The sequence below is a fragment of the Episyrphus balteatus genome, chromosome 2 (genome assembly GCF_945859705.1).
Source record: "Episyrphus balteatus chromosome 2, idEpiBalt1.1, whole genome shotgun sequence".
Classification (NCBI taxonomy): Eukaryota; Metazoa; Arthropoda; class Insecta; order Diptera; family Syrphidae; genus Episyrphus; species Episyrphus balteatus.
In genome coordinates, this window is record NC_079135.1 from 22,178,367 (window position 1) to 22,203,194 (window position 24,828).

The 24,828-nt window shown below is 28.9% G+C and overlaps 2 protein-coding genes across 8 annotated transcripts in view; one reads left to right on the top strand and one right to left on the bottom strand.

Moving 5' to 3' along the window:
• Positions 1-87: 87 nt before the first annotated feature.
• On the top strand, positions 88-6,970 carry LOC129908368 (uncharacterized). The gene is made up of 7 exons (XM_055984814.1): positions 88-196; positions 5,605-5,757; positions 5,823-5,958; positions 6,021-6,148; positions 6,201-6,488; positions 6,553-6,783; positions 6,846-6,970. The coding sequence occupies exons 1-7, from the start codon at positions 88-90 to the stop codon at positions 6,959-6,961; spliced, it is 1,161 nt and encodes a 386-aa protein (XP_055840789.1). The 3' UTR covers positions 6,962-6,970.
• A 365-nt stretch (positions 6,971-7,335) lies between these two features.
• Positions 7,336-24,828, bottom strand: part of LOC129908524 (FH1/FH2 domain-containing protein 3) — a 134,163-nt gene continuing 116,670 nt past the window's right edge. Inside the window, exons 12-21 of one of the 7 annotated variants that reach the window (XM_055985088.1) lie at positions 18,792-19,191; positions 18,588-18,734; positions 11,866-12,081; positions 11,685-11,807; positions 11,469-11,624; positions 11,090-11,409; positions 10,791-11,030; positions 10,494-10,726; positions 10,150-10,235; positions 7,336-8,091 (exon numbers count right to left, since the gene is read on the bottom strand). In XM_055985088.1, the coding sequence (XP_055841063.1) occupies positions 10,180-10,235; positions 10,494-10,726; positions 10,791-11,030; positions 11,090-11,409; positions 11,469-11,624; positions 11,685-11,807; positions 11,866-12,081; positions 18,588-18,734; positions 18,792-19,191 (1,891 nt within the window). In that variant the 3' untranslated portion in view covers positions 7,336-8,091; positions 10,150-10,179. Of the gene's footprint in view, positions 8,092-10,149; positions 10,236-10,493; positions 10,727-10,786; positions 11,031-11,089; positions 11,410-11,468; positions 11,625-11,684; positions 11,808-11,865; positions 12,084-18,586; positions 18,735-18,791; positions 19,192-24,828 lie in introns of those variants that run through there. The other 6 variants (XM_055985092.1, XM_055985087.1, XM_055985089.1 and 3 more) reach the window with 6 other exon arrangements.

Genomic DNA, 24,828 nt, shown 5'->3' on the forward strand with positions numbered 1-24,828 from the left:
TAGCAAATTGATACCCGGATTGAAAACGGCAAAAATTTGTCGGATTGTAGATTCGTTCCTTTTTCGAAACACCTATGAATCCGCAAAATGTGTTCGAATACGGAATTCGGAGCATCTAAAATTCGAAAACGGGTGAAATTAGAATTCGATTGGAAATCAGAACAGCCCGTGATGTTAATAAGAATTATAAGATGCGGTAATTTAAAAAAAATGAAGAAAAAGCATTTGAAGTTCCTTACTTAATTATGAAATTGGACAATGATGTCTGTGTCCGTCATTCTTATTTTGTCGGTTTTTATGTCTGTATTAGAAGCTAAAGTCTTAACGGATGAGTTAAGTTTGAGTTTCTTCAAACTGGGCACTTAGCTTTTTTGGCTTTTGTTCTGGGTAAGGTGGGAAGCTGAAATTTATTATTAGGACCAAAAATCAATGGTATCTACCGTATAACTATGTACAATGTTATGTAATATGGGAAAAGTAACTTTTCTCAAAATCGCTTTTATTTTTAAAAATTCTTTTAATATGAGTAAAAGAAATAAAATTTAAAAATATCATATTTCGTATAGGTACTTATTTTTTTTACGTTTCTTTAAGCCTAGTACGTTGCTGAAGCGAAACGAAATTTTCCATACAAAATTTCGTTAACGAAATCTTGAACGAAATTAATTTTGTTTTGTTGAAGTGAAGTGTTAAATTAAATTTTTTTGAGACCAAATCTAATGGTAGGTAGGTACTTTGCCATACGACCAAAATGGAAAGGTTATTTTACTCAAAAATGGCTTTACCTTACTTTACTTTATTATAGCTGTAATAGAACAGTTATCAAAAAAAACTGTCTATGATTCTCTCGTAAGCGAAGTAACCGTTTATGAAAAAATTAAGAAATATTTTCCAAAAAATAATTATTGGATTATTTTGTTTAACCAAATTTTTTGAAAACGGATTAATTAATTTTTTGCTATGTTGTTCATAAATGACAATAAATATTTATTGTTTATTGGAATACTAATTTTTGTTTTGAAAAATTTTTGGATTTTTAAAAAAATGCGCTTTAAAATAAATTGCAGCGATTCTAACGATTAAAAAAAATGTAAAGATTCTTATTTGGAGGTCAAAACCACTTGAAAAAATGTTTTTGTATTTATAGAAACAAATTTTATATATTTTTAAAAGCTTTTATTAAATTTCTTATATAATTGAAAATATTCTTCAATGAATATTTTCAAACCCTTACTAGTAGAGGCATAATTATTTTGATGATGAACAATTTTTGATCGTTAAAGATAGTTTGTAACGATTAAACTCTATATATTTTAAGTTAACGGTTATTTAATAAGAATGTTATTGTGAATCTCACGTTGGTCAGAATCTTTTTATTTGAGATACTAGGATTCGAAAAAAAATCGAACTCAAGATAACAATCAGACATATGACATTACGATGATGGAGAATGCCAAAAAAAGTGAGTCCCGGACTGTCTGTCTGTCTATATCAACCTCGAATTACAACCTAAATTAATTAGCAGTTTTGGGTAGTTCCCTAGAGGGGAAATAACATTTTTTTTTAGGACCTAAACTAACGGTACCTGTCATATAACGACAATAGAAAAGTAATTTTTTTCAAAAACGGCTGCAACGATTTTGATTAAAATTTTGGACTCAACTTTTGAAATAAAAAAAAATTTTTTGCACCGTTAACGGTACCTGTCATAGAACCATTTTTTTGGTTTCTGAATATCTCAAAATTTTTATGCAAAAGCATTTCAGTAACCATAATATTAATTTAATTTTAATTTTAGAAAATTAAAAAAAAAACACATTTTTATTTATTTCTTCAAAATGGCATACCAACATGTTTTTTTTTTTTTTTGAAAATGTTGGAAAATATCTACATTATACTTTTACAAAAAATTATTTTTTTTTACAAAAACTTGTTTTTATACAAGAAATTAGTTGGTATACTTCGTTTTGTGATCAAAGTCATTACAAATTTAAACAACGGATTTTTGGCTTTGAAACGGGACGCATCTCTCCTTTCGCCCTAAGTATCTAAGTAGCTAAGTACTTCTGGTTGTATTCAACTCCATTTCTTCTATAGAAAACATATCTTTGAATGGATTCAGAAGTACTAAAAAGTACTTTGCTGAGCCCAAAGGAACAGAGCCATTTTAAAATAAAGGTAAACAAAAATAAATTTTTAAAATGAATTTTTGTTTATAAAATAAATAAAATCTACCTAGCCTTAAATGTAATCTATAAATTAATTTTCATCAATTAATTGTTTTTATGAGGAATAGTTTCAAAGAACCAACAAAAGAAAAGATCTATCTCTTAAAAATTAGATTTCAATATAAAGTTAGTATATCTTAAATAATATGTAACTAATGCATGCTTTTAAGTATTAAAATGAGATACACATGACTACTCGTAAAAGCAAGAAGGTGTTAACATACCTACTTAAAAAATAGCAAAAAATGATGAAACATTTTGTTAACCAAGATTATAAAAATTATGCAATGGAATGTACTCCAGATTTTATTATTCAATAGTTTGTGTTGTATGAGGTTAAGTTAAAATAATTTGTTTCCGTAAAAAATTGTAGGCGTTGACAAGAAATTGCTTTAACAGGTTAACACATAATAACAGTAATTTATTCCTACATCAGATTCAGTTATGAGATGACGAATTGATAAAAATGATACAAAATGTACAAAAAATAAAATCCATTTACAAGAAGTATAGTTAGAAGACAGTCTAACTTTGAGAACAGAAATGATGTTGAAAAATGGTAATAGTATGAATATATTTTTTTTGGTTTAGTTACAGTTGAACATACTTACAGAGCTAAGCTATAGTTTGACAGAATTACAAAAACGAGCTTCATTATTAGTAGGTAAGGCACTATAACAAATTCTAATATAATAGAATCCTATTTGTCAAACTCATAGCCCTGAAAATAGCCGGTTTTTTTTCAATTCAAAGTGGAATGACATTGATGTCGATTATGTAGATAACTATCATCAGTGTCATAATAACATTATGAATGAAACATTGCATGCCTTTTTTTTTTTTGAAAAACACTTTTAATTTTCCACTTTAATGAAAGTGAAAACGAAATATTTATTGTCACAGAACGAATTCGAAGCGTAACTAATTGCTATTACTTTTTTTTAGCTAGCACATTTAACATAGTATGCTTAAATCATAGGTGTAGAAGAATTTTAACGCTTTGACGAATCTCAAATATATCTAACGTGAGATAATTGAAATTAAAACAAATAAAACAACTCTTTATAAAAGATGGGAGGAATTTTTTGAACCTTAAATTCAAATCTTTGAGGCACGAGTGGTGCATTCGCGATCATGAACTCGAAAAGTACGCATCTCAAAAGTGAAGTTAGTACCTAATAAATAAAATAGATCGAATTTTAAATCTTCATAAGTGTCTGCTGAATACTTTACATCATAACGGTTATGATGTTTATTCGTTCCGGGATTATAACAATTGTTACAATATTGTTTGTGCAACAAATATCCTGTGCGGTGAAAAATGAAAAAAGTTCGTGGAAGGATTTATTCTTCGGCAAATGGGGATTCCAAAGGGATGCAAGGTGTATGTGAATTCAAAATAAACTTAGTGATTCAAAGATATTGAAAAATCTATACAAATGCACAAGCAAATACTTAAGCTGTAATGGAGAAGAAATTAAAAATCTGGTTTTCGTGGATGTGAAAAGATTTCCCTTTAGTGTACTTTATTTGGAAGAACCTTTTTCTAGGACCTTTTTTTCTATTTCTTCTACTATCTCCTCTAGAGCAATTTATCTCGAAAACGTTTTTAACGATTCGATCTAAGAGATTTTATCATAACTGTTATTTAAGTTTTTCTCAAAAAACACAGAGTGGACATTTTTAAACGAAAATTCAGATAGAGGACATTTTTCCAAAAATTATATGATGTTGACGCGGAATTAACAATCGATTTATTAAAAATTCAATTCAATGAACATGTTAAGTATGTTGTATATAAATTTAACACCAATAAAACGAACCGCATAGTGGTGCCCTTAATGTTTTTAGGCTTTAAAAATCACATGCATGTCCATTTCTTGACGAAAGTTAATGAAATATGGCAAATTTAAGGACTTCAGAGTGTTGGAACTAAAAACATTATTCTTCAACACTCGGTAGTAAAAATATCAATTCAAAAGCAAACAAAAAAAATATTTATTGCAACTGCAAAAAATTTGCATAAAAAATATTTAATGCAACTGAAAAAAATTGCAGTAAACAAATTTTATTGCAACTGAAAAATATTTCCAAAAAAAAAAATATTTAGGTATTGCCAATAAAAAAAAATTGCTTAAAAAAAATGTTATTGCAAATAAAAAAATTTTCTGCATTGAAAAAAAAAAAAATTAAATGCAATATGTGAGCACTTAATAATCGTCTAATTTCTTACAATTTTGGCTATTTGACCATATCGTCGCTTTCAAGGCAAAGTGGCATAAGTCGGAATTTGCTAATTTTCAGGAGAGACATTTAATTTTTTGAATCATTAAAAAATGATTTTCGTTGTCAATAAAAAACAAAACTCAAAAGTTATTTACACTGAAAAATTGCATTTTTTTGCTATGAGATATGGTATATCTACTAAGTTTTATAGAAAACTCAATATATAAAAAAAAATTTGGAGTTATGCCGTTTTTCCAAAAAATAGAACTATTTTCGAAATTGTTTTTTTCTGACTATGGAAAAAGTGCCGTTTTGCACTTTATTAAAAGACAAAACTAAAAATATAAAAATATTATATTATTTTAAGTCAAATTTATTTTTTTAATAAAGAAAAAGATACAAAAAATGTTATTTTTGTAGCATATACGAAAAACATGAAAAGAAACTTATTTACATAAATTCATCTTTTTAACTCAGTTACAGAACCGGACTCACGAACAGTTTAATACGACAAAAAAGCCGAAATGATGGAAAAATCTTACGCGGGTTGCTCTTTTTTTATGTGACATTTTCTTAGTTGTGCCGTTTTCAAAATAGTCAAAATTATTTGCAATAGGTACATTTTTTTTTCATGCAAAATATTTTTATTTGCAATACAAATTTTATTTTCAATGCAAATATTTTTCAGTTGCAATACCTAACATTTTTTTTGCAAAAAATATTTTTTTTTAATATAGGCATAAACATTTTTCAGTTGTAACAAATTTTTTTTTGAATACAAATTTTTTTAAGTTGCAATAAATTTTGTTTATGCAATAAGTATTTTTTTTAAATTTGCAATAAAAAACAAATGCATTGAAAAATATGATTTTTTACAGCCCTGCTCATAAGATGTATGAATCGTTATTCTTTATTTAATTTCGATAAAAACAAAACTGTAAAGTTTTTGATATTTTATAAAATTTAAGCAATACAAATTTTGTTTACAAAAATACGGCAGTTTTTAATTAAAAAAAGTTAATCACAAAAATTGGCTCTGCTCTGCTTGTTTTTTAAACAAGCAGTTTTCAACTTAAGTTACACCATTATTTATTTCTAAAGTTTATTTTCGATTATGAAAAAAAGTAAATGATTTTTTTTTCTTTTCAAGTCCTACCAATATTTTCTGTAGTTCCACTTGGCCTAGGCACTTGTACAGCGCCATCTGGTGAAATTGGAAATTGTATTTCAAATAAGGAATGCATTCTTAAAGGTGGAATTCCAGCAGGACCTTGTGCTGGTGGTTATGGATTATGTTGTATATGTAAAGAATTGAAAAAAGAACTTAAAATATCAAAAAACACTTTTTTAAATTATATTTCTTATTAGTTATGCAAACATGTAATGGAAATATTCGAGAAAATTCCACATATTTTGTGAATCCAAATCATCCAGATGTTTATGATGGTACAGGAAGTTGTCAAGTTACTGTTCATAAAATTCATCCAGATATTTGTCAACTAAGGTAAAATATACCTACTAATTTCGAGAGATATTTTATAAGAAATGCTGCTACTTTTTTTTCAGATTGGATCTTGAATTATTTTCTATAGCTCAACCAGAAGCCCTAAATCATATTTGCAATCAAGATCAGCTTCTTATATCGGGTGGTAGTCCCGCTCCAACAATATGTGGATCTTCCGCTGGTGATCATAGTAAGTTTTGTCACTCTTTTTGACAAATTTCAAAAAATGACTTCTCGCCTAGTGTACATTGATGCTGGACTTGGACAAAGTAATCCTATTGTAATATCCGTCATAACAAGTGGATCATTTCCACGTTTATGGCGAATTCGTGTTTCTCAAATTCACTGTGGTGGAATATATCGAGCTGATCAAGGTTGTTTGCAATACCACACGGGAATAAGTGGACGTGTTAGAAGCTTTAACTTTAACACAGTATCAGGTCGACAACTGTCAAATCAAGATTACAGTATTTGCGTTAGGACAGAGAGAAATTTCTGTGGAATTCAATATAATGCTTGTATGGATCAGGGTAATTTTATTACTTTATCTAAATGGTTTGTGTCTTTGCTAAAAAAAAAATGATTTTATTCAAGAAAACAATCGATCACGATCATTTACAATATCAGGAAATTCAAATACACCTGTAATGTCAATGGTTGGCAGTGGAACAACACAAGTTCAAACAAATACCTGTCCCAATGACTGGCTTCTAATTGGCTGTATAAGAGTTGCTGATCGTGTTCCACCAGCAAATGCCTGTGAGGATCGTGTTTGTGGTGGGACTTTTAATGCTGAAGTTAGTCCCGATCAAAAGACTGTTCAAAGTGAGTTTTTATTATTATGGAAGAAGGTAAAAGTTAAAATTTTGTGCATTTACTTTGAATAGCGAGTGTTCGTCCTTTTCGTTTGTATTTTCATACGGATGGCATTGAAGCGCCTCTAGATGTGGATAATCGTGGTTTTTGTCTAGACTATGTTCAGCAACCTTGTACAAATGGGTAGTGTCTAAGTTTTTTCGTAATAAATTATTAAATTATGAATTATTTAGTTTTAAGTATATAATTAAGTTTTATTTTTTACTAATTTTGTATAGATTTAAGCCAATTTTATAATAAAAACTTTTTTACAAAAAAAGTAAGATTTTTAATAAGCTTACCTTTTTTCGTAGATCTTAAATTTTTCTTTGGGGATTTTGTTTTTAATAAAACCAAAGTTTTTCTTTTAATTATTTTATAATTTTATTCCTTAGTTTAAAATTTCTTACCTAATTTATTTTTTTTTATAACTTACAATGTTTATCTAATTGTTTGTTTTTTTTTTTTTTAATAAATTTAGATTTAACAAAATATAATAATAATAATAATAAAACAAAATTTAATGTGATGTGTAGAATTAAATAAATTCACAAATATACAAAAATAACAAATTAAAAAAAAATTATTAGAAACAATAATTGGGTCCCAACATAAAAATCCACATCCAACACTTAAAATTTAATAATTATAATTTTTTTGTATATCAAATATTTTTTTGTTGTTGTTTTTTTGTTTGTAATAAATGAATAATACTTTACATTTTGATAAAAATAAAATAAGGAAATTAAAATAATTTAAATAAGAAATTATTTAACTGGAAAAGGTAAGTTTTTTTTTCTTGATTTACATTTTTTTTTTTGATTTTCGAGATTTTTTTGTTTATTAAGTTTTAAAATTATGATTCTCAGAGTTTAAAGTTACTTTTATATACTATGTAAGGCATGCGGATAGATGAGTGCAAAATGGATATGTGTGTGTGTGGATTTATGAAAGTCCAGTGTGTCCTGTAATACTCACTTGGACATATACAAACACAGAAACTTCTGAGATCGTTTTTTTCTTTTTATTTATTTTTTCGTTTCGATTTAAGTTTTTTTTTATATCCATAGATAATAATGATAAATGAATTCGATTGGTTCCGCTGGTTTTGTTGATTTTTATGGCATTTTAAAAATGATAAATAAGAAAATGAGTGATGATTGTTGTATACGCGCTTAAATGAGATGAATACTATTTTGAACATCTAATATGTTTTAATTAAAGCTGCAACATGTTGTTTTTCTTCTTCAGTAAGGCCATTTTTTAATGTTCGACGCACTGAAAAAAATAATAAAGTACGTTAGTATCCGTTCAATATTATAAAAATACATGAAAACATTTAACAAAACAACATAAATATTATTAATTAAGCTTGCTGCATTGTTATTTTGGACAGTATTTTAATAAGGGAAAAAAATTGTTTCTGTCTAGTAAATACTCATGTATCCCTTTACCAGATCATATAGTGTACAACGTGTCAGGGGTAGATATGTGTTTTATAATTGAATAATATAAAAAATAAATATTTTTTTTTTTAATTTTATTTTATTTATACTCATAATGTTCGTATGACTACAACGAAACAAAAGAGCTGATGTAGAAACCTTAAATTAATTGAGTTTTAATTTAAATTGGAAAGTTTTATTTTTTTGTTGTTGTTTTGTATTTTATATTTTCGGTAAGAAATCCATAGAATTTTGTTTTTTAAACGCTGCTTTGGTTTTGGGTAGAAAATTTTCATGTTTAAATAAAAAGACATTGCAGAGCAAAAGTTTTTTATTCAATTTTAAATAAAACGTTAGATTTTTTTTTTAAAACACATGTAATGAAACTTCAATTGATCTTTTAGATTAGAGTGTCTGACATTTTTTATGTGTGTATATCAACTTAAAAATCTATTAAAAATTTTAATTTTAAAAAATAATTTTGGATTCTGATCTTTAAAAGTTTAAAAGCTTTAAGATAAACCTTGATGAAATTGATAGTTGTTATGGTGAAGTTTTGATCAAATAACAATTTCAAGAGAACCATACCCAAATTACTCAAAGAACTCAAACGTGGTAGTTATGAGTATGAGAGAAAATTGAAAGGTTAATTATAAAAATCTTGATTTCGGATTCTCTCCTATATTATTTAGCCGAGGTCAACAAAAAATTGTATTCAGACACGTTTAAGTAGCCGTAATGTTTAAGTTTTTAAAAATGTTCGATAGCACAATTTTTTGATTATGTAGGTAGGTATATTATATTTTCAAAGATTTTTTTTTTTTTGAGATTTTGTTTCTATGCATAATGTGTCAGATAATAATTCCAGAATTAAATACATAGGTACCTTTATTTTTAGAAAAATGTTTGAAAATTTATATATTTAAAAAAACTTGTTTTACATTTCTGTATTTTTTTTTTTTTTTTTTTTTCAAAAATAGAAAGTGTGTTAAACAAGATACCAGTATAAAAAAAAACAACAATATAAGCTCATGGCACATAATTTTCTTGAATTTTGAAGAAGAAAGTACCTACTCTATATTTATATTAAGAATCTCCATAACAGGTTTCGAGATGAGTTTTTGAAAAAAAAAATCAAATTTGAATCATTTTAACCGATGTTGTTATTTTGGGCATTCTCCTTTCAAAATAAAACCAAATGCTTGCAAAAAATAATACAAAAATGGCACAAAAAATATCACACATATAGCATAAAAAATTCAAAAATTTAAAACTTTTGTGTTAAGAATAAATTATTTTCCAAAAAACAAAAAAAGTAATTGATGATTCTTCGTGAACAATTTTTCTATCACAAATGCTTAAAAACTATTAATTCATAGGAATTTTTATTAAAACATACATGTCTATAAAAAATACCTTTTCATAATATAAATAATAATACTCTTTATTTTGCGGACTATTTAGGTAAATCTTAAGTTTCGTTCTCTTTAGTTAAGGCAATTTGGAAGAAATTCCATCCACTTTTCAATTGTCCTTTATATTTAAACATACATGTATTAACATTGAAATTTTATTTGACTAAGTAACACAAAATTTCCATTTAACCTATCAAAATGATCTTTTTACAAAATGGCAGCTATAACTATAATCTCAACTCAATAAAATAAATCCTTTACCCAAAGTCTCCTTATAAAATTGTTACTATAAACTTGCTCCTACATTAAAGTTTGTAGGTAATAACTATCAAACCCCTTGTTGTCTAGGTTTACACATAGATGAAGGATCTTCAAAATTATTTCATGCATGCGGGAAAAAAATAAACAGTGGGCGGCAATATAAAAGCAAAAAACAAAATTCAATCTTTTCATATTTTTTTTTTTTCAAAACTAACCACATTTTTGTGTTATAGCTAATTTTCATTCTATGGCGATGGTGCCTTTTCGATGGTGAATCCTTCTCTCGTTCGTGATCTCTTCACTACCCAAACATATATATTTTTATATATTTAAATCATTGTTTTTTTTTTATTTGAAATGATGTAGGTATTAGTTTTTACCAATGAAAGTTAATATGAAAGTCAAATGAATTTTGAGAGATTTCCCAATAATTTTTTGAAAAAAATGAATTTTGAGAATGAGGTGGAAACTTTGATTTCGAAAATGCCAAATGGTTTTGTTTTGTTGAAAGATTTTGAGAAGGACAATATAGGGTTGAAGAATATTCGAGATAACTTACATGATTTTCGATCGGCATGTCGTGTACGTTTTCTTTCACGTGGCGTCGGTCTTGGTCCAGACGTTTTTGTTGCTGTTTTCACCAGCGATTCTAGAATTTCATCATCGCCATCGGTGAAATTATCATCATTTTGTTTGATGATCGGTGATCGGAGATTCTCAGCACGTCTGCGACGCCAAGTGAGTGTTCCATCAAGACTCGCACTGCCTGGACTGGGTGATCCAAGAAGTTCCCTTTTTTAAAACAAGAAAAGATATAAATTTTGGTACTAATTTAAGATTCCGACAGAAAACTTACTTTAACTCAGCATCAGCTCGATCTTCTTTGGTGCGGAATTTGCCAACATCAATAATCATTTTGCCTCTAGTCTTATTTCGTTCACGATGATTAGCCTTCTTTTCGATTTGTTGCTGAACACGTTCACGTGTCGTTCGGTATTCTAAAGCGAATTCCGACACAATGCGACAAAATTCATTTGGTTTTGATTCTGCAACACTGTGTTGTGGCACTCCCAGCCATAAAAGGAACTTTCGATACCTTCATAAATCATCAAAATATCAAAAGTTTGTGTGTTTATTTAATTTAAGACCTCTTACCTATTAATAATCCTTCTATGAACAATTTGCAAGATGATAATTCTTTCAGCACAATCGGCCAAAAAGTCCACTAATTTTTGTTTCAATTGTGGTGGACAATCATGCTTGGCAATCAGTTTCAGTCTATCCCACGATGATTTGCATTCAGTCTCCAATTGTATTAGATTATGTGCCAAATCGGCAAAATCTGCCTTCGAGGCACGAGTTATTGGACCAATTTCTGAATATAAATCAGTTGTTTCTGTACACGTTTCCATGACCATGTGACACAAATGGTGCAGTAGTGAGTGTTTGTGTACAGTGTCTTTTACTTCAGGTACCTAAGTCGAAAAGTTGTTAAAAAATCTTAAGTTGACTTAAGTTAAGCTTTTTTATTTACCTTGGCTAAGTATTCAATTTGGAAACCTTTGACTGGCGCTCCATTCAAAAATATTCCCACTGACAATAATGTCGATAGAATACATTTGAAGGTACGATTTTGGCGAAGAAGTTCAATTCCTTGCTTAAGATCCATTAGAGGTTCAGCTATTTCTTTCTGTGAATTATATAAATAAGAAAAATTGTTTTTTTTTTCAACAAATTAAGGAAAACTCACTTCACTATTCTCAAAATCTAAACGGAAAGCCCATAATTTGAGTCTTGCAGCTAATTCTGATATTGAGGCTAGTGTTAATAGGAATTGTTCGGCACTACCAAGAGGAAGTTCTGGGTTGGCCATCTTAAAAGGAAAAAGAAGTAAGTATCTTTTATTGTTCAAAATTCTATAAAATCTGTACTTGAGCTTCTTGGATCTTTCCTCGTTCCTCATCCGTTGGCAACATATTTAACAGCTTATCAATACCTTCACGTGTAACTACAGTGGCATCCATTTTTAATATTGCTGCCTTAATTGCTCTCGGTGGTGGTAATTTAGTCATTGCAATATTTATCGCATTTGATCGTTTATGATCCAAAACGATAATTTCTTTGTTTTTATTCATTTCTTGTTGTTTCTGAAAATATTTGAAATAAATATTAAATATTTTAAGAAATAAATTATAAATATTTTTCTAACAGAAAAAAAAAAAAACAAATATGTGGGGACATTTTAGTGCACATTGTGTCGAAAAAATAAAACAAAGATAGTACATAGAATAACTACTTGATAGTGTTTACAAAAAATGGGTGTTTTATTGTGCAGGAGTGTATTTTTGATAGAAATCTACATATAGAAGAGACAGTTTAGCAATTTTGTAGAATGTTTATTTATGTAAAGTTATACCCTTTCACGATTTGACCCTTTTTTTATCCAAATTTTGAAAAGTCTTCATTTCAAGTTTTAACAAATAGTGTTCTTCTTTTTTTCAAATTTATATATACCTATGAAATAAAATGTTTTTTGATCGTGAAAGGGTACTTTGAGAGTATTCGAAATTTCTACAGTGACACAACAACCAAGAAGAACAAAAACAATAAAACGATAAAAGAACATTAAATTTTGTTTAAACTGCACTCACCTCCTGTTATAAAGTAATTATTTTTTAATTTGCATTAGATGTTTTTTTTTTTTATTTATAAAGATATTTATAATTTTTTAGTTGATTGTTTTATAAATTTATTTATTTCAGTTGCATATAGTCCAGCAGAATAGTAAAATGCGTGAAAGTAGTAAAGCAAATAACAATTTTAGTTTTTTTTAATTAATATCTATTTATAATATTTTGTATTGTTATAATTTATCTTTTTTAATTAGTTAATATTTGTATGGTAATGTTATAAAATGTGAAAATGGATAGAATGATTATGTTATTAATTAAAATTATGACCCTGAACTTTGACGACAATTTAACTGCTGGTCTTTGGACTTCTGCCACTGCCGTAAAACTGAACTGATTTTCAAAAACTTAACGTCAATCGCTTCGCCTGAATGAATACTCGATACGCCATTTTTTAGTTTTTTTTTTATTTGCCGTTTTTACGAAGTTTTGGCCAAAAGAGTCAGAAATTCCCAAAAAAAATGTCGTCTAAAACTTCAGACCTCTGCCACTGCCGTAAAACTCAACTGTTTTTCACAAACTTAACGGCAATCGCTTCGTCTCAACAAATACTCGATACGCCATTTATTAGTTTTTTTTTATTTACCGTTTTTACGAAGTTTTGGCCAAAAGAGCCAAAATGCTCAAAAAAAATGTCGTCTAAAACTTCAGACCTCTGCCACTGCCGTAAAACTGAACTGTTTTTCAAAAACTTAACGGCAATCGCTTCGTCTCAACAAATACTCGATACGCCATTTTTTAGTTTTTTTTTATTTACAGTTTTTACGAAGTTTTGGCCAAAAGAGTCAGAAATTCCCAAAAAAAATGTCGTCTAAAACTTCAGACCTCTGCCACTGCCGTAAAACTCAACTGTTTTTCAAAAACTTAACGGCAATCGCTTCGTCTCAACAAATACTCGATACGCCATTTTTTAGTTTTTTTTTTTTAACGTTTTTACGAAGTTTTGGCCAAAAGAGCCAAAATGATAAAAAAAAAATGTCGTCTAAAACTTCAGACCTCTGCCACTGCCGTAAAACTGAACTGTTTTTCAAAAACTTAACGGCAATCGCTTCGTCTCAATAAATACTCGATACGCCATTTTTTAGTTTTTTTTTTATTTACCGTTTTTACGAAGTTTTGGCCAAAAGAGCCAAAATGATAAAAAAAAAATGTCGTCTAAATCTTCAGACCTCTGCCACTGCCGTAAAACTCAACTGTTTTTCAAAAACTTAACGGCAATCGCTTCGTCTCAACAAATACTCGATACGCCATTTTTTAGTTTTTTTTTATTTACCGTTTTTACGAAGTTTTGGCCAAAAGAGCCAAAATGCTCAAAAAAATGTCGTCTAAAACTTCAAACCTCTGCCACTGCCGTAAAACTCAATTGTTTTTCAAAAACTTAACGACAATCGCTTCGTCTCAACAAATACTCGATACGCCATTTTTTAGTTTTTTTTTATTTTCCGTTTTTACGAAGTTTTGGCCAAAAGAGCCAAAATGATCAAAAAAAAAAAATGTCGTCTAAAACTTCAAACCTCTGCCACTGCCGTAAAACTCAACTGTTTTTCAAAAACTTAACGGCAATCGCTTCGTCTCAACAAATACTCGGTACGCCATTTTTTAGTTTTTTTTTATTTACCGTTTTTACGAAGTTTTGGCCAAAAGAGCCAAAATGCTCAAAAAAACGTCGTCTAAAACTTCAAACCTCTGCCACTGCCGTAAAACTCAACTGTTTTTCAAAAACTTAACGGCAATCGCTTCGTCTCAACAAATACTCGATACGCCATTTTTTAGTTTTTTTTTATTTGCCGTTTTTACGAAGTTTTGGCCAAAAGAGCCAAAATGCTCAAAAAAAAAATGTCGTCTAAAACTTCAGACCTCTGCCACTGCCGTAAAACTCAATTGTTTTTCAAAAACTTAACGACAATCGCTTCGTCTCAACAAATACTCGATACGCCATTTTTTAGTTTTTTTTTATTTGCCGTTTTTACGAAGTTTTAGCCAAAAGAGCCAAAATGATCAAAAAAAAAATGTCGTCTAAAACTTCAAACCTCTGCCACTGCCGTAAAACTCAACTGTTTTTCAAAAACTTAACGGCAATCGCTTGAGGTTTGAAGTTTTAGACGACATTTTTTTGAGCATTTTGGCTCTTTTGGCCAAAACTTCGTAAAAACGGCAAATAAAAAAAAACTAAAAAATGGCGTATCGAGTATTTGTTGAGACGAAGCGATTGCTGTTAAGTTTTTGAAAAACAGTTGAGTTTTACGGCAGTGGCAGAGGTTTGAAGTTTTAGACGACGTTTTTTTGAGCATTTTGGCTCTTTTGGCCAAAACTTCGTAAAAACGGCAAATAAAAAAAAACTAAAAAATGGCGTATCGAGTATTTGTTGAGACGAAGCGATTGCTGTTAAGTTTTTGAAAAACAGTTGAGTTTTACGGCAGTGGCAGAGGTTTGAAGTTTTAGACGACGTTTTTTTGAGCATTTTGGCTCTTTTGGCCAAAACTTCGTAAAAACGGTAAATAAAAAAAAACTAAAAAATGGCGTACCGAGTATTTGTTGAGACGAAGCGATTGCCGTTAAGTTTTTGAAAAACAGTTGAGTTTTACGGCAGTGGCAGAGGTTTGAAGTTTTAGACGACATTTTTTTTTTGATCATTTTGGCTCTTTTGGCCAAAACTTCGTAAAAACGGAAAATAAAAAAAAACTAAAAAATGGCGTATCGAGTATTTGTTGAGACGAAGCGATTGTCGTTAAGTTTTTGAAAAACAATTGAGTTTTACGGCAGTGGCAGAGGTTTGAAGTTTTAGACGACATTTTTTTGAGCATTTTGGCTCTTTTGGCCAAAACTTCGTAAAAACGGTAAATAAAAAAAAACTAAAAAATGGCGTATCGAGTATTTGTTGAGACGAAGCGATTGCCGTTAAGTTTTTGAAAAACAGTTCAGTTTTACGGCAGTGGCAGAGGTCTGAAGTTTTAGACGACATTTTTTTTGAGCATTTTGGCTCTTTTGGCCAAAACTTCGTAAAAACGGTAAATAAAAAAAAAATAAAAAATGGCGTATCGAGTATTTGTTGAGACGAAGCGATTGCCGTTAAGTTTTTGAAAAACAGTTGAGTTTTACGGCAGTGGCAGAGGTTTGAAGTTTTAGACGACATTTTTTTGAGCATTTTGGCTCTTTTGGCCAAAACGTCGTAAAAACGGTAAATAAAAAAAAACTAAAAAATGGCGTATCGAGTATTTGTTGAGACGAAGCGATTGCCGTTAAGTTTTTGAAAAACAGTTGAGTTTTACGGCAGTGGCAGAGGTCTGAAGATTTAGACGACATTTTTTTTTGATCATTTTGGCTCTTTTGGCCAAAACTTCGTAAAAACGGTAAATAAAAAAAAAAACTAAAAAATGGCGTATCGAGTATTTATTGAGACGAAGCGATTGCCGTTAAGTTTTTGAAAAACAGTTGAGTTTTACGGCAGTGGCAGAGGTCTGAAGTTTTAGACGACATTTTTTTTTGATCATTTTGGCTCTTTTGGCCAAAACTTCGTAAAAACGGTAAATAAAAAAAAACTAAAAAATGGCGTATCGAGTATTTGTTGAGACAAACCGATTGCCGTTAAGTTTTTGAAAAACAGTTGAGTTTTACGGCAGTGGCAGAGGTCTGAAGTTTTAGACGACATTTTTTTTGAGCATTTTGGCTCTTTTGGCCAAAACTTCGTAAAAACGGTAAATAAAAAAAAACTAAAAAATGGCGTATCGAGTATTTATTAAGACGAAGCGATTGCCGTTAAGTTTTTGAAAAACAGTTGAGTTTTACGGCAGTGGCAGAGGTCTGAAGTTTTAGACGACATTTTTTTTGGGAATTTCTGACTCTTTTGGCCAAAACTTCGTAAAAACGGCAAATAAAAAAAAACTAAAAAATGGCGTATCGAGTATTTGTTGAGACGAAGCGATTGCCGTTAAGTTTTTGAAAATCAGTTGAGTTTTACGGCAGCGGCAGAAGTCCAAAGACCAGTAGTTAAATTGTCGGCAAAGTTCAGGGTCATTTAAAATTTTAACCAAAATGCTTTTTCTTAAACCAAAATACCTTTAAAAGTGTTAATTATGTAGTTAAATTAATTTCTTTAGATGTTTAATTTTTTTGTTTGATAAATTATTTATGTTGTATTTAACAAATAGGTATGTTATAGTTATAGTCCACCCAAAACTTTTTATTTATGGAAATTGCACTTATTTTAGTAAGTCCATAAAATTCGGTGATTATTTTTCTATTTGGTTTATGATATGGATTCTTACGGTAAGAATATGATATGCACATATATTTCACCATTTCGTAATCTTAAAAAAATTCAATTTAAAGCAAATCATCTTCAGCTTTCAAAATTATGATCTTTTTTCAACCAGCTTTTTAATTCTGTTTTGCAAAATTCTGAAAATTAAGAGCTAATTGCTCTAAAGATTTTTATAAAAAAAAAAAACAGAATTTTATAATCTGATTTTTTAAAAAATATAAAAATACATACAATTTTTTTCATAATTACTTAAACAAAACATCGTTCAAAATTGGTTTTACTATGAAAGGAAGTTTTTGTCAATTAGTTTGGTATACAAAATTGAAAATCGTTAAAGCAGTCAACATTTTTTTTTTTTTAACATTTTTCAATTTTAACTAAAAAAATATTAAATAAAATATTACATAAAAACGATATTCAAAAATATTTTATTCACTTAGTTTTAAAAAGATTAAAAGTTTTTTTTATTTCAAAATAATTTAGCAATTCTTTAAAAAAAATTATTGCATTGGATTGGCTATTTACTAGAAATTAAAAAAAAAAAAAAAAACAAAACAAAAAAAAAAAACGCTTTCATGGCAGGTACCTCCCGTTATAACGGTTTAAATATATTTTTTTAATCACAAAGGTAATATCTTATTTGCAGAAATCGTAGGAGCTATTTTTAGAAAAATAATAGTTTTTATTTTATTAACGTGCCAAGTACCATTTCAAAATTTTGCAATTTTGAGTAAAGTATGCCGAAAAAAATAAAATACACGACTGCCTCAAACGAACTTCCTATTTTGTTAAAAGTTGCTTATAGTGTTAAAGTTTTTTTTATCATAATGAAATAATAATTTTATTATTATTTTATCAATAATTTTAAAAGAAATGTAAAAAAGAATAAAAAGTTGTTAAATTCAATACATTTAATTTCCAAATAGAATTAAATGTTTTGTGCAACAAAGAGTTTTTGGAATTTTAATTTTTAAAATAATTTTTTAATTTAAAAAAAAAATTTAAATGTTTAAAAACAAGCAATTCTGAAAAAATAATTAATCCACAAAAAAAAAAGACTCAAGAAAATTTTTCAATTCGTTTTAAGCAAATTGATCTTTAAAAAAAAAATAAAAATAAGTTAAAATATTAAAAAATGAAAATTCGTATTTTTGAAAATTTTTAGTTTTTAAATTGAAACTACTAAAACGTTTTCCTACAAAAAATTCCATTGAAATCGATTCTATGGCAGTTACTGTTAATAAAAGTTCAAGAATACCTTTTTATTTCAAAAGTAAAAACTTATTTGTAAAAGTACACGTATTTTTTTTTTAAATCAAATCCGGCAGAACCGTTTTCGGAAAAAAAAAGTTTTAATTTCGTTTATATGGCATGAACCGTTAATGTTGATAGTATATATATAATATAATATCGCCTCTAGGTAATCACCCGTAACCCTCAACTATGTAGGTTTGAAGTTTGAAACAAATAGCCTACTTATAGACAAAAAAATAATATTTCTTATTGTTTTTATGATGCCGTCTGATCTGATCAATTATATTGGGTTATAAGTCTTTCAGTTATATGATTTCAAATATTTTTATACAATTTTGTTTTTACAATCAATTTGGACCATCAAAATTTGATATTTTATAATTATTCTTATTTTAAATGTTATTTAAAAAAATAAATTAGTTTTAAAAGAATTTTTTTAAGAACCTACCTTAGTCATTAAATCTTTGGCTCTTGATTCAAATAGATGCTCCAATTTCTGTGTATCTACATTTGATTTTGGTAATTCATCCCAAATTGTTTTACCAATTGCAACGGGAATCATATCTTCTCTTACTTCTTTCCAGAAAAGTTTGACCTAAAAAATGTATCAAGCATAAGATAAATTTTGAAAATTAAATATTTTAAAACTTACCGTCTTCTTATTTTTCTTAACTGTCGACGAACCACTTACATCGCCATTTATTGAATTATTTAAACTACTACTATTACTATAATTGCCTTGATTATAACTAAACATAGGTGGAGGAACCAAATTTGTTAATGGCGGTGGCATATTCATTGGTGGTGGGCAGACTATTTGTCCAATCATCATTGGTGGTGGTACACCTTGTGGTGGTGGCGGTGGTGGTATACCACCACCCAAACCTCGAGGTGCTAAAACATCTTTTTCATCTTCTGAATTTAGATCAGTGAAATCCATGTCGCATAGATTAAGTGGACGCGACATACTTTTGACCAATTCTTCCCAATGCAATTCATTTTCGGATTTTTTGGGATCAGCCTTTTTGATTTCTTGATCAACACTTGGTGATCTGGAATTTAAATAGAAAAAAAGGTTAAATTAATAAAATATATATTTGGCACTAAGTATTATAAATAAAAGAAAATATTATGAAAAGATAAAGTATAACCCAGATTTAATTCGGCGGAGTTTACACATTTAGAAAAAAAAAAAAAAACAGAAAAAGATATTTGGCATAAAAAATTCATGGTAAACACAAATAGAAAAATAAATTTTTTTGGGGAAATCCCTTATTTGGAATTTCATAGTTTATTTAAATTGAAAAGTCCAAGGTAATGGTTCGTTGTTAGAATAAATGCCTGTTAACATTATAGAGAATGTAAATATTGACTCATAAGTCACAACGATAAAAATATAGGGTAAGGTATAAAAGTGCGCATTTTAGACAAAACACCAAATAAAACAATAACAAAAAGGATTTAACTAATTTTTTTATATATATATTTTAGTTTATAATCAAAGCAACGAAAAAAACTTAAAACTGGTAACAAAAATCTATTAATTCAAGAGTTAAACAAAATACCACATTAGGTAATTTGCGCACTCTTATTAGAGATGCGCAAAACAGTTCCAAAGCCGGAACGAACATGGAACGGTTCTTTTTTCGGTCGGAACTAGTTCCTGGAACTAGTTCCGCGGAACTATCAAGAATTTGAGTTTTTTTCAGGAAAATGCACCAAAAAAAGAAATAGTATGATATTGAATATTTTTTCCTTCTAGTTCTACGGAACTATCAATAATTTGAGTTTTTTTTCAGGAAAATGTATCAAAAAAAGAAATAGTATGGAATTGAATATTTTTTCCTTCTAGTTCCTGGAACTAGTTCCGCGGAACTATCAAGAATTTGAGTTTTTTTTTTAGGAAAATGCACCAAAAAAAGAAATAGTATGAAATTGAATATTTTTTCATTCTAGTTCCTGGAACTAGTTCCGCGGAACTATCAAGAATTTGAGTTTTTTTTTTAGGAAAATGCACCAAAAAAAGAAATAGTATGAAATTGAATATTTTTTCCTTCTAGTTCCTGGAACTAGTTCCGCGGAACTATCAATAATTTGAGTTTTTTTTATTAAAATGCACCAAAAAAAGAAATAGTATGATATTGAATATATTTTTCTTCTAGTTCCTGGAACTAGTTCCGCGGAACTATCAAGAATTTGAGTTTTTTTTTAGGAAAATGCACCAAAAAAAGAAATAGTATGATATTGAATATTTTTTCCTTCTAGTTCCTGGAACTAGTTCCGCGGAACTATCAAGAATTTTTTCCTGATGGAAGACATGAAACTGGAACTATTAATGTAGTTCCATGTCCATGAGCATGATTCATAAGAGTGTATTTGTGGTTTTGGTTTGTGAATTTTTGACGCTCAACTCGTTCGCATCCATGTGTGTTGGCTTTGGATGAGAATTCTATGACATGCGTGTGTGTATTGTGTATTTCAAACAGTCAGAGACATGTTCGCTTTCGTTTTGTTTCTTGTTCCTCTTCTTCTTTCTTTCTTTTGTGTGTGGCTGTGTCGGAACGATGGAACTGTTTAAATTAATTTTGTGGAACGAGTGGAACTAGTTCCGAGTGAGGAACTAGTTCCAGGAACTATTTGGCTCCGGAACTACCCATCTCTAACTCTTATACATCCTATTGTGTAAGAGTGCGCAGCTGCGCACATGTGTAAGTTCGCACAAAAGTCACAAATAAAACTGCCTATCTTTAAATAAACAGAGTATTTTTCGACCCATCACTCCTTGCATGAGGAAAAATCTATTTAGTCTTCGATTAATGGTTCCGAGAAAATTTCGACATTTCCTAGTTACTTCCATTCGCTTGTTTTTTGTAAAAGTTGTATTTGGTTTCTTTTTGGTAGTTTTTTGGTAGGAATTGCTTTTTCTAGCTGCTGTTTGCTGGTATATGGACAAATGCCAGCTATTTTGAAGCCTTGGATAGCATTTACTGCTCTTATAACCCGCGCACTCTTATACATCATCATGGTGCGCACTCTTACACGCTCAGACATGTAATCGAAGAATATACACTGCGCGTCACTTGAATAGAAACAACAATTTTTCTTTAGAAAAAAGCGATTGGCGCTTTGGTGAGGTAACTTAGTAGATTTTTGGTTTTGCATTTTAAAAGAGGAACTTTTAACAAACAATGTTGTAAAAACGAAAAACCCAAAACAGAAACCGTATGGCTACTAGTTGCGTTTTTTCGCATTACTTCACAAAAAACAGTGTTTTTTTTTGCGTCACTTGAATAGAAACAAGTTCTTAAATTAGATAAAAATGATGAAAAATCATGGACAACACTAATTTTAGTAAAGCAATGTTAAACTTTGACATTATTTGCATATTATAACCAATTATGGGCTACGAGCTACCATTAGGCACCACAGAAAATGCATAATTAGAAGCTAACATTGGAAATGCACTTGCACTATGCAAAATCGCGAAAGATATTAAAAAATTTGGCTAATTTGGATGAGAATAATTTTAAAATATCGTAAACTAGTGATTAAATAAAAAAATAAGACAGGTGAAACCTAAATCAAGAGCAGGGAAAAAAATAATTTAACAACTAGCTGCAATTTCCTTCACTTTGCCACTAAAATCGGTCAAAAACGTGGTTTTAGTGCGATGGTAATGTGTTGGTTTGTTCCATCAAAGAGGTTATAAAATGTGCGCATAATTTAAAAACCCTCAAAATGCAAAATAACAGCATTTTAAGTTCCTCTAAGATAACAAAAAAATTAACTATTTTATAGTTGCATTCGAACTGAAAAGAAATGAGGTAAAGAGTGGTTTTTTTTAAAGTAAACATACCAACTCAGATGGACCATATTAATATTAGTCCTATATCATTGATTGAAGAAAGAATAACTTTTATCGCATCGCCACCAAAGGGCACTAAAATGTGTTATACTAACACGATTTGATTTTATGATGTGCAATAGCAAAATTGAAGCTTCACGCTTCGAAAAAAGATGCAAACTTTTACAAAGAAATAATGGTAGAAGCTCTAGGCAAGTTTAGGAACGTGGAAGAACAACCGTCATAGAAATTGCGCAAGGAAAGTTCAAGAAAAAACAACGCAATAGAAACAAAACAGATGCATTCCGGATGAAAAACGAAAGTTTATTTCAATTATTCAATCCTTAAATTGTAGAAAATGTCATTTTCTTTATTTGTAAGAAGTTACCAAACAGTATAATCACTTTCTTCAATTAGTTCCACGCTTGTGTACAGTGCAAGTGCATTTTCAATGTTAGCTTCTATTTATGCATTTTCTGTGGTGCCTAATGGTAGCTCGTAGCCCATAATTGGTTATAATATGCAAATAATGTCAAAGTTTAACATTGCTTTACTAAAATTAGTGTTGTCCATGATTTTTCATCATTTTTATCTAATTTAAGAGCTTGTTTCTATTCAAGTGACGCAAAAAAAAAAACACTGTTTTTTGTGAAGTAATGCGAAAAAACGCAACTAGTAGCCATACGGTTTCTGTTTTGGGTTTTTCGTTTTTACAACATTGTTTGTTAAAAGTTCCTCTTTTAAAATGCAAAACTAAAAATAGCGCCAATCGCTATTTTCTAAAGAAAAATTGTTGTTTCTATTTAAGTGACGCGCAGTGTATATATATTTCACAATGCACTTTATGACCAATCTTACGTGTTCCTCAAATGTTTCTTTTTGTCGATTTTTCAATGTCCCATACTTTGTTTATTGTTATTATTTGTTGTTAAGCGGAAAATTTAATTTGTTTGGCAAGAAAAATTAGAAAAAAAGAGCTAAAAAACTTAAACTGAACTAGCACCTCTGTTTGCAAACACATTTGCATGAAATTTTGACAGCGGATCAAACTCACCTAGATCTTTCCAAAATAAGTGCATTCAGTCTTATATTCCCTTTCAAACCATAGAAAATCGCTTTGCGCACTCTTATCGACCGCGCACTCTTATACCATCCTACCCTATTATTTTTTCCTATAAACGTTTATCTGGCATTTTACCAGATAAAATCAGTTAAAAGAATTTTGGTTAAGCTTTAAAAGTTAAAAAAAAAAACACTGCCATAATATATAAATTTTTCTTACCTATCTACATAATGCACACCAAACAAAGTTTATTAACAAAAGATATTACAGTTTACCTATGAAGGTTTGTTTGATTAAAAATCTGCATGTCAAAAACTCGTATCTAAAAAAAATTGTATTCGTTTTATCTAAAATGTGATTACGACGAGAGCAATTTTATTTTTGAATATGAATCATGATCATTAAACACTTCATGTGTGAAGATATAGAATTATTTGAAATTTTACAAGGCCGTTGTTGTGCGAATTCAGTTGATTTATGTACTCAAGTGGGAATCAATTTTTTTTTTGGCACATATTTAAATATTGATTGCAGAGCAACAGAAATTTAAATTTTAAATTAGTTTCATTTTTTGATAGGGTTGTTGTAGTTATTTTTGGGGAAACAGTGCTACAGACATCTAATCGTTTTTGATTTTATCACTTGAAGTAGTTATTAACTAATTTATATTTTAATAAGATTAATGATAACTATGTTAAATTTATACATTAGCGTCCCAGGTCACAAGTCTACAATATTAATCTTTAAAATATTTAATGTTAAATAGACGAGTTTTTTTTTTCTTCTAAAGATAGAATTACACTTCATTCACACGTAAACTCTTTTGATCTTGATTTTTGTTCGAATATTTTACACATTTGTGTTTACTATGCATACAGATGGTTTTAAGAAAACATTTCACAAAATACGAAATCATCCCATCAAACGAATTTATCTTGTTTATTTGATAAGAGATAATTTAACTAAATTTATTAAAAGATGGTAATCGCTTAATTTTATTTTCATTTATTCGAAACATTGAAAATTTCGGTTAGCAAAATATAGTTTTTTGAATGTTTCAACCCAAGCATATCTCATGAATCTATATCTGCAATTGACCATCAAATACCTAGTAAAGAGATTTAATAACTCTTAACTCTAAACCAAGAAAAAAGGGTGAGTTTGCATTTTTGATTTTTTTTTTGTTTTGATTCACAAATAGGAATTAGTTGCAATTTTTCAATTTTTGTTTTCTAAAAAATGATTCTACATTTTTTTTTTTAGATTAGCTTAATAAATTTGATTCAAAAATCTTATCGAAACGGTTGTCAGTTGTATGTGCTAGTTCAGCGAAAACGTATGAAGATTTTTTAAATTGGATTTTCCTCTTTGCTACCTCTTTCTTACATGTTTACAATATGCTTTAATACATCCGAAATAGAAAAAAACCTTAAAGTTTTGATGAAATATGATATTATAATGGGTCTTACAATTGTCATTTGCCTCCGTACTAGTTTTTGAATAATTCAATAACCAAACCGTAAGCATTTGGACTTGTTAATTTTACAAATCAAAAGAGAATTTTTCGGGGTCACTGTGGTGTATGTGTAACATTTTTTTTTTAGGAATAAAACTTTTTGAACAGCTTTTATCATAAGATAAAAATTAATTCTAAACAGTTTATCATCATAAAAAGAAACAAATTCAATTAATGACTAGAATTTGAAAAAGTTGTTCCTCTTAATAATAAAAAGCGAGCGAACCAATTTTGAAGAATTTCGAGAGGATCAGAAAAATTAATTC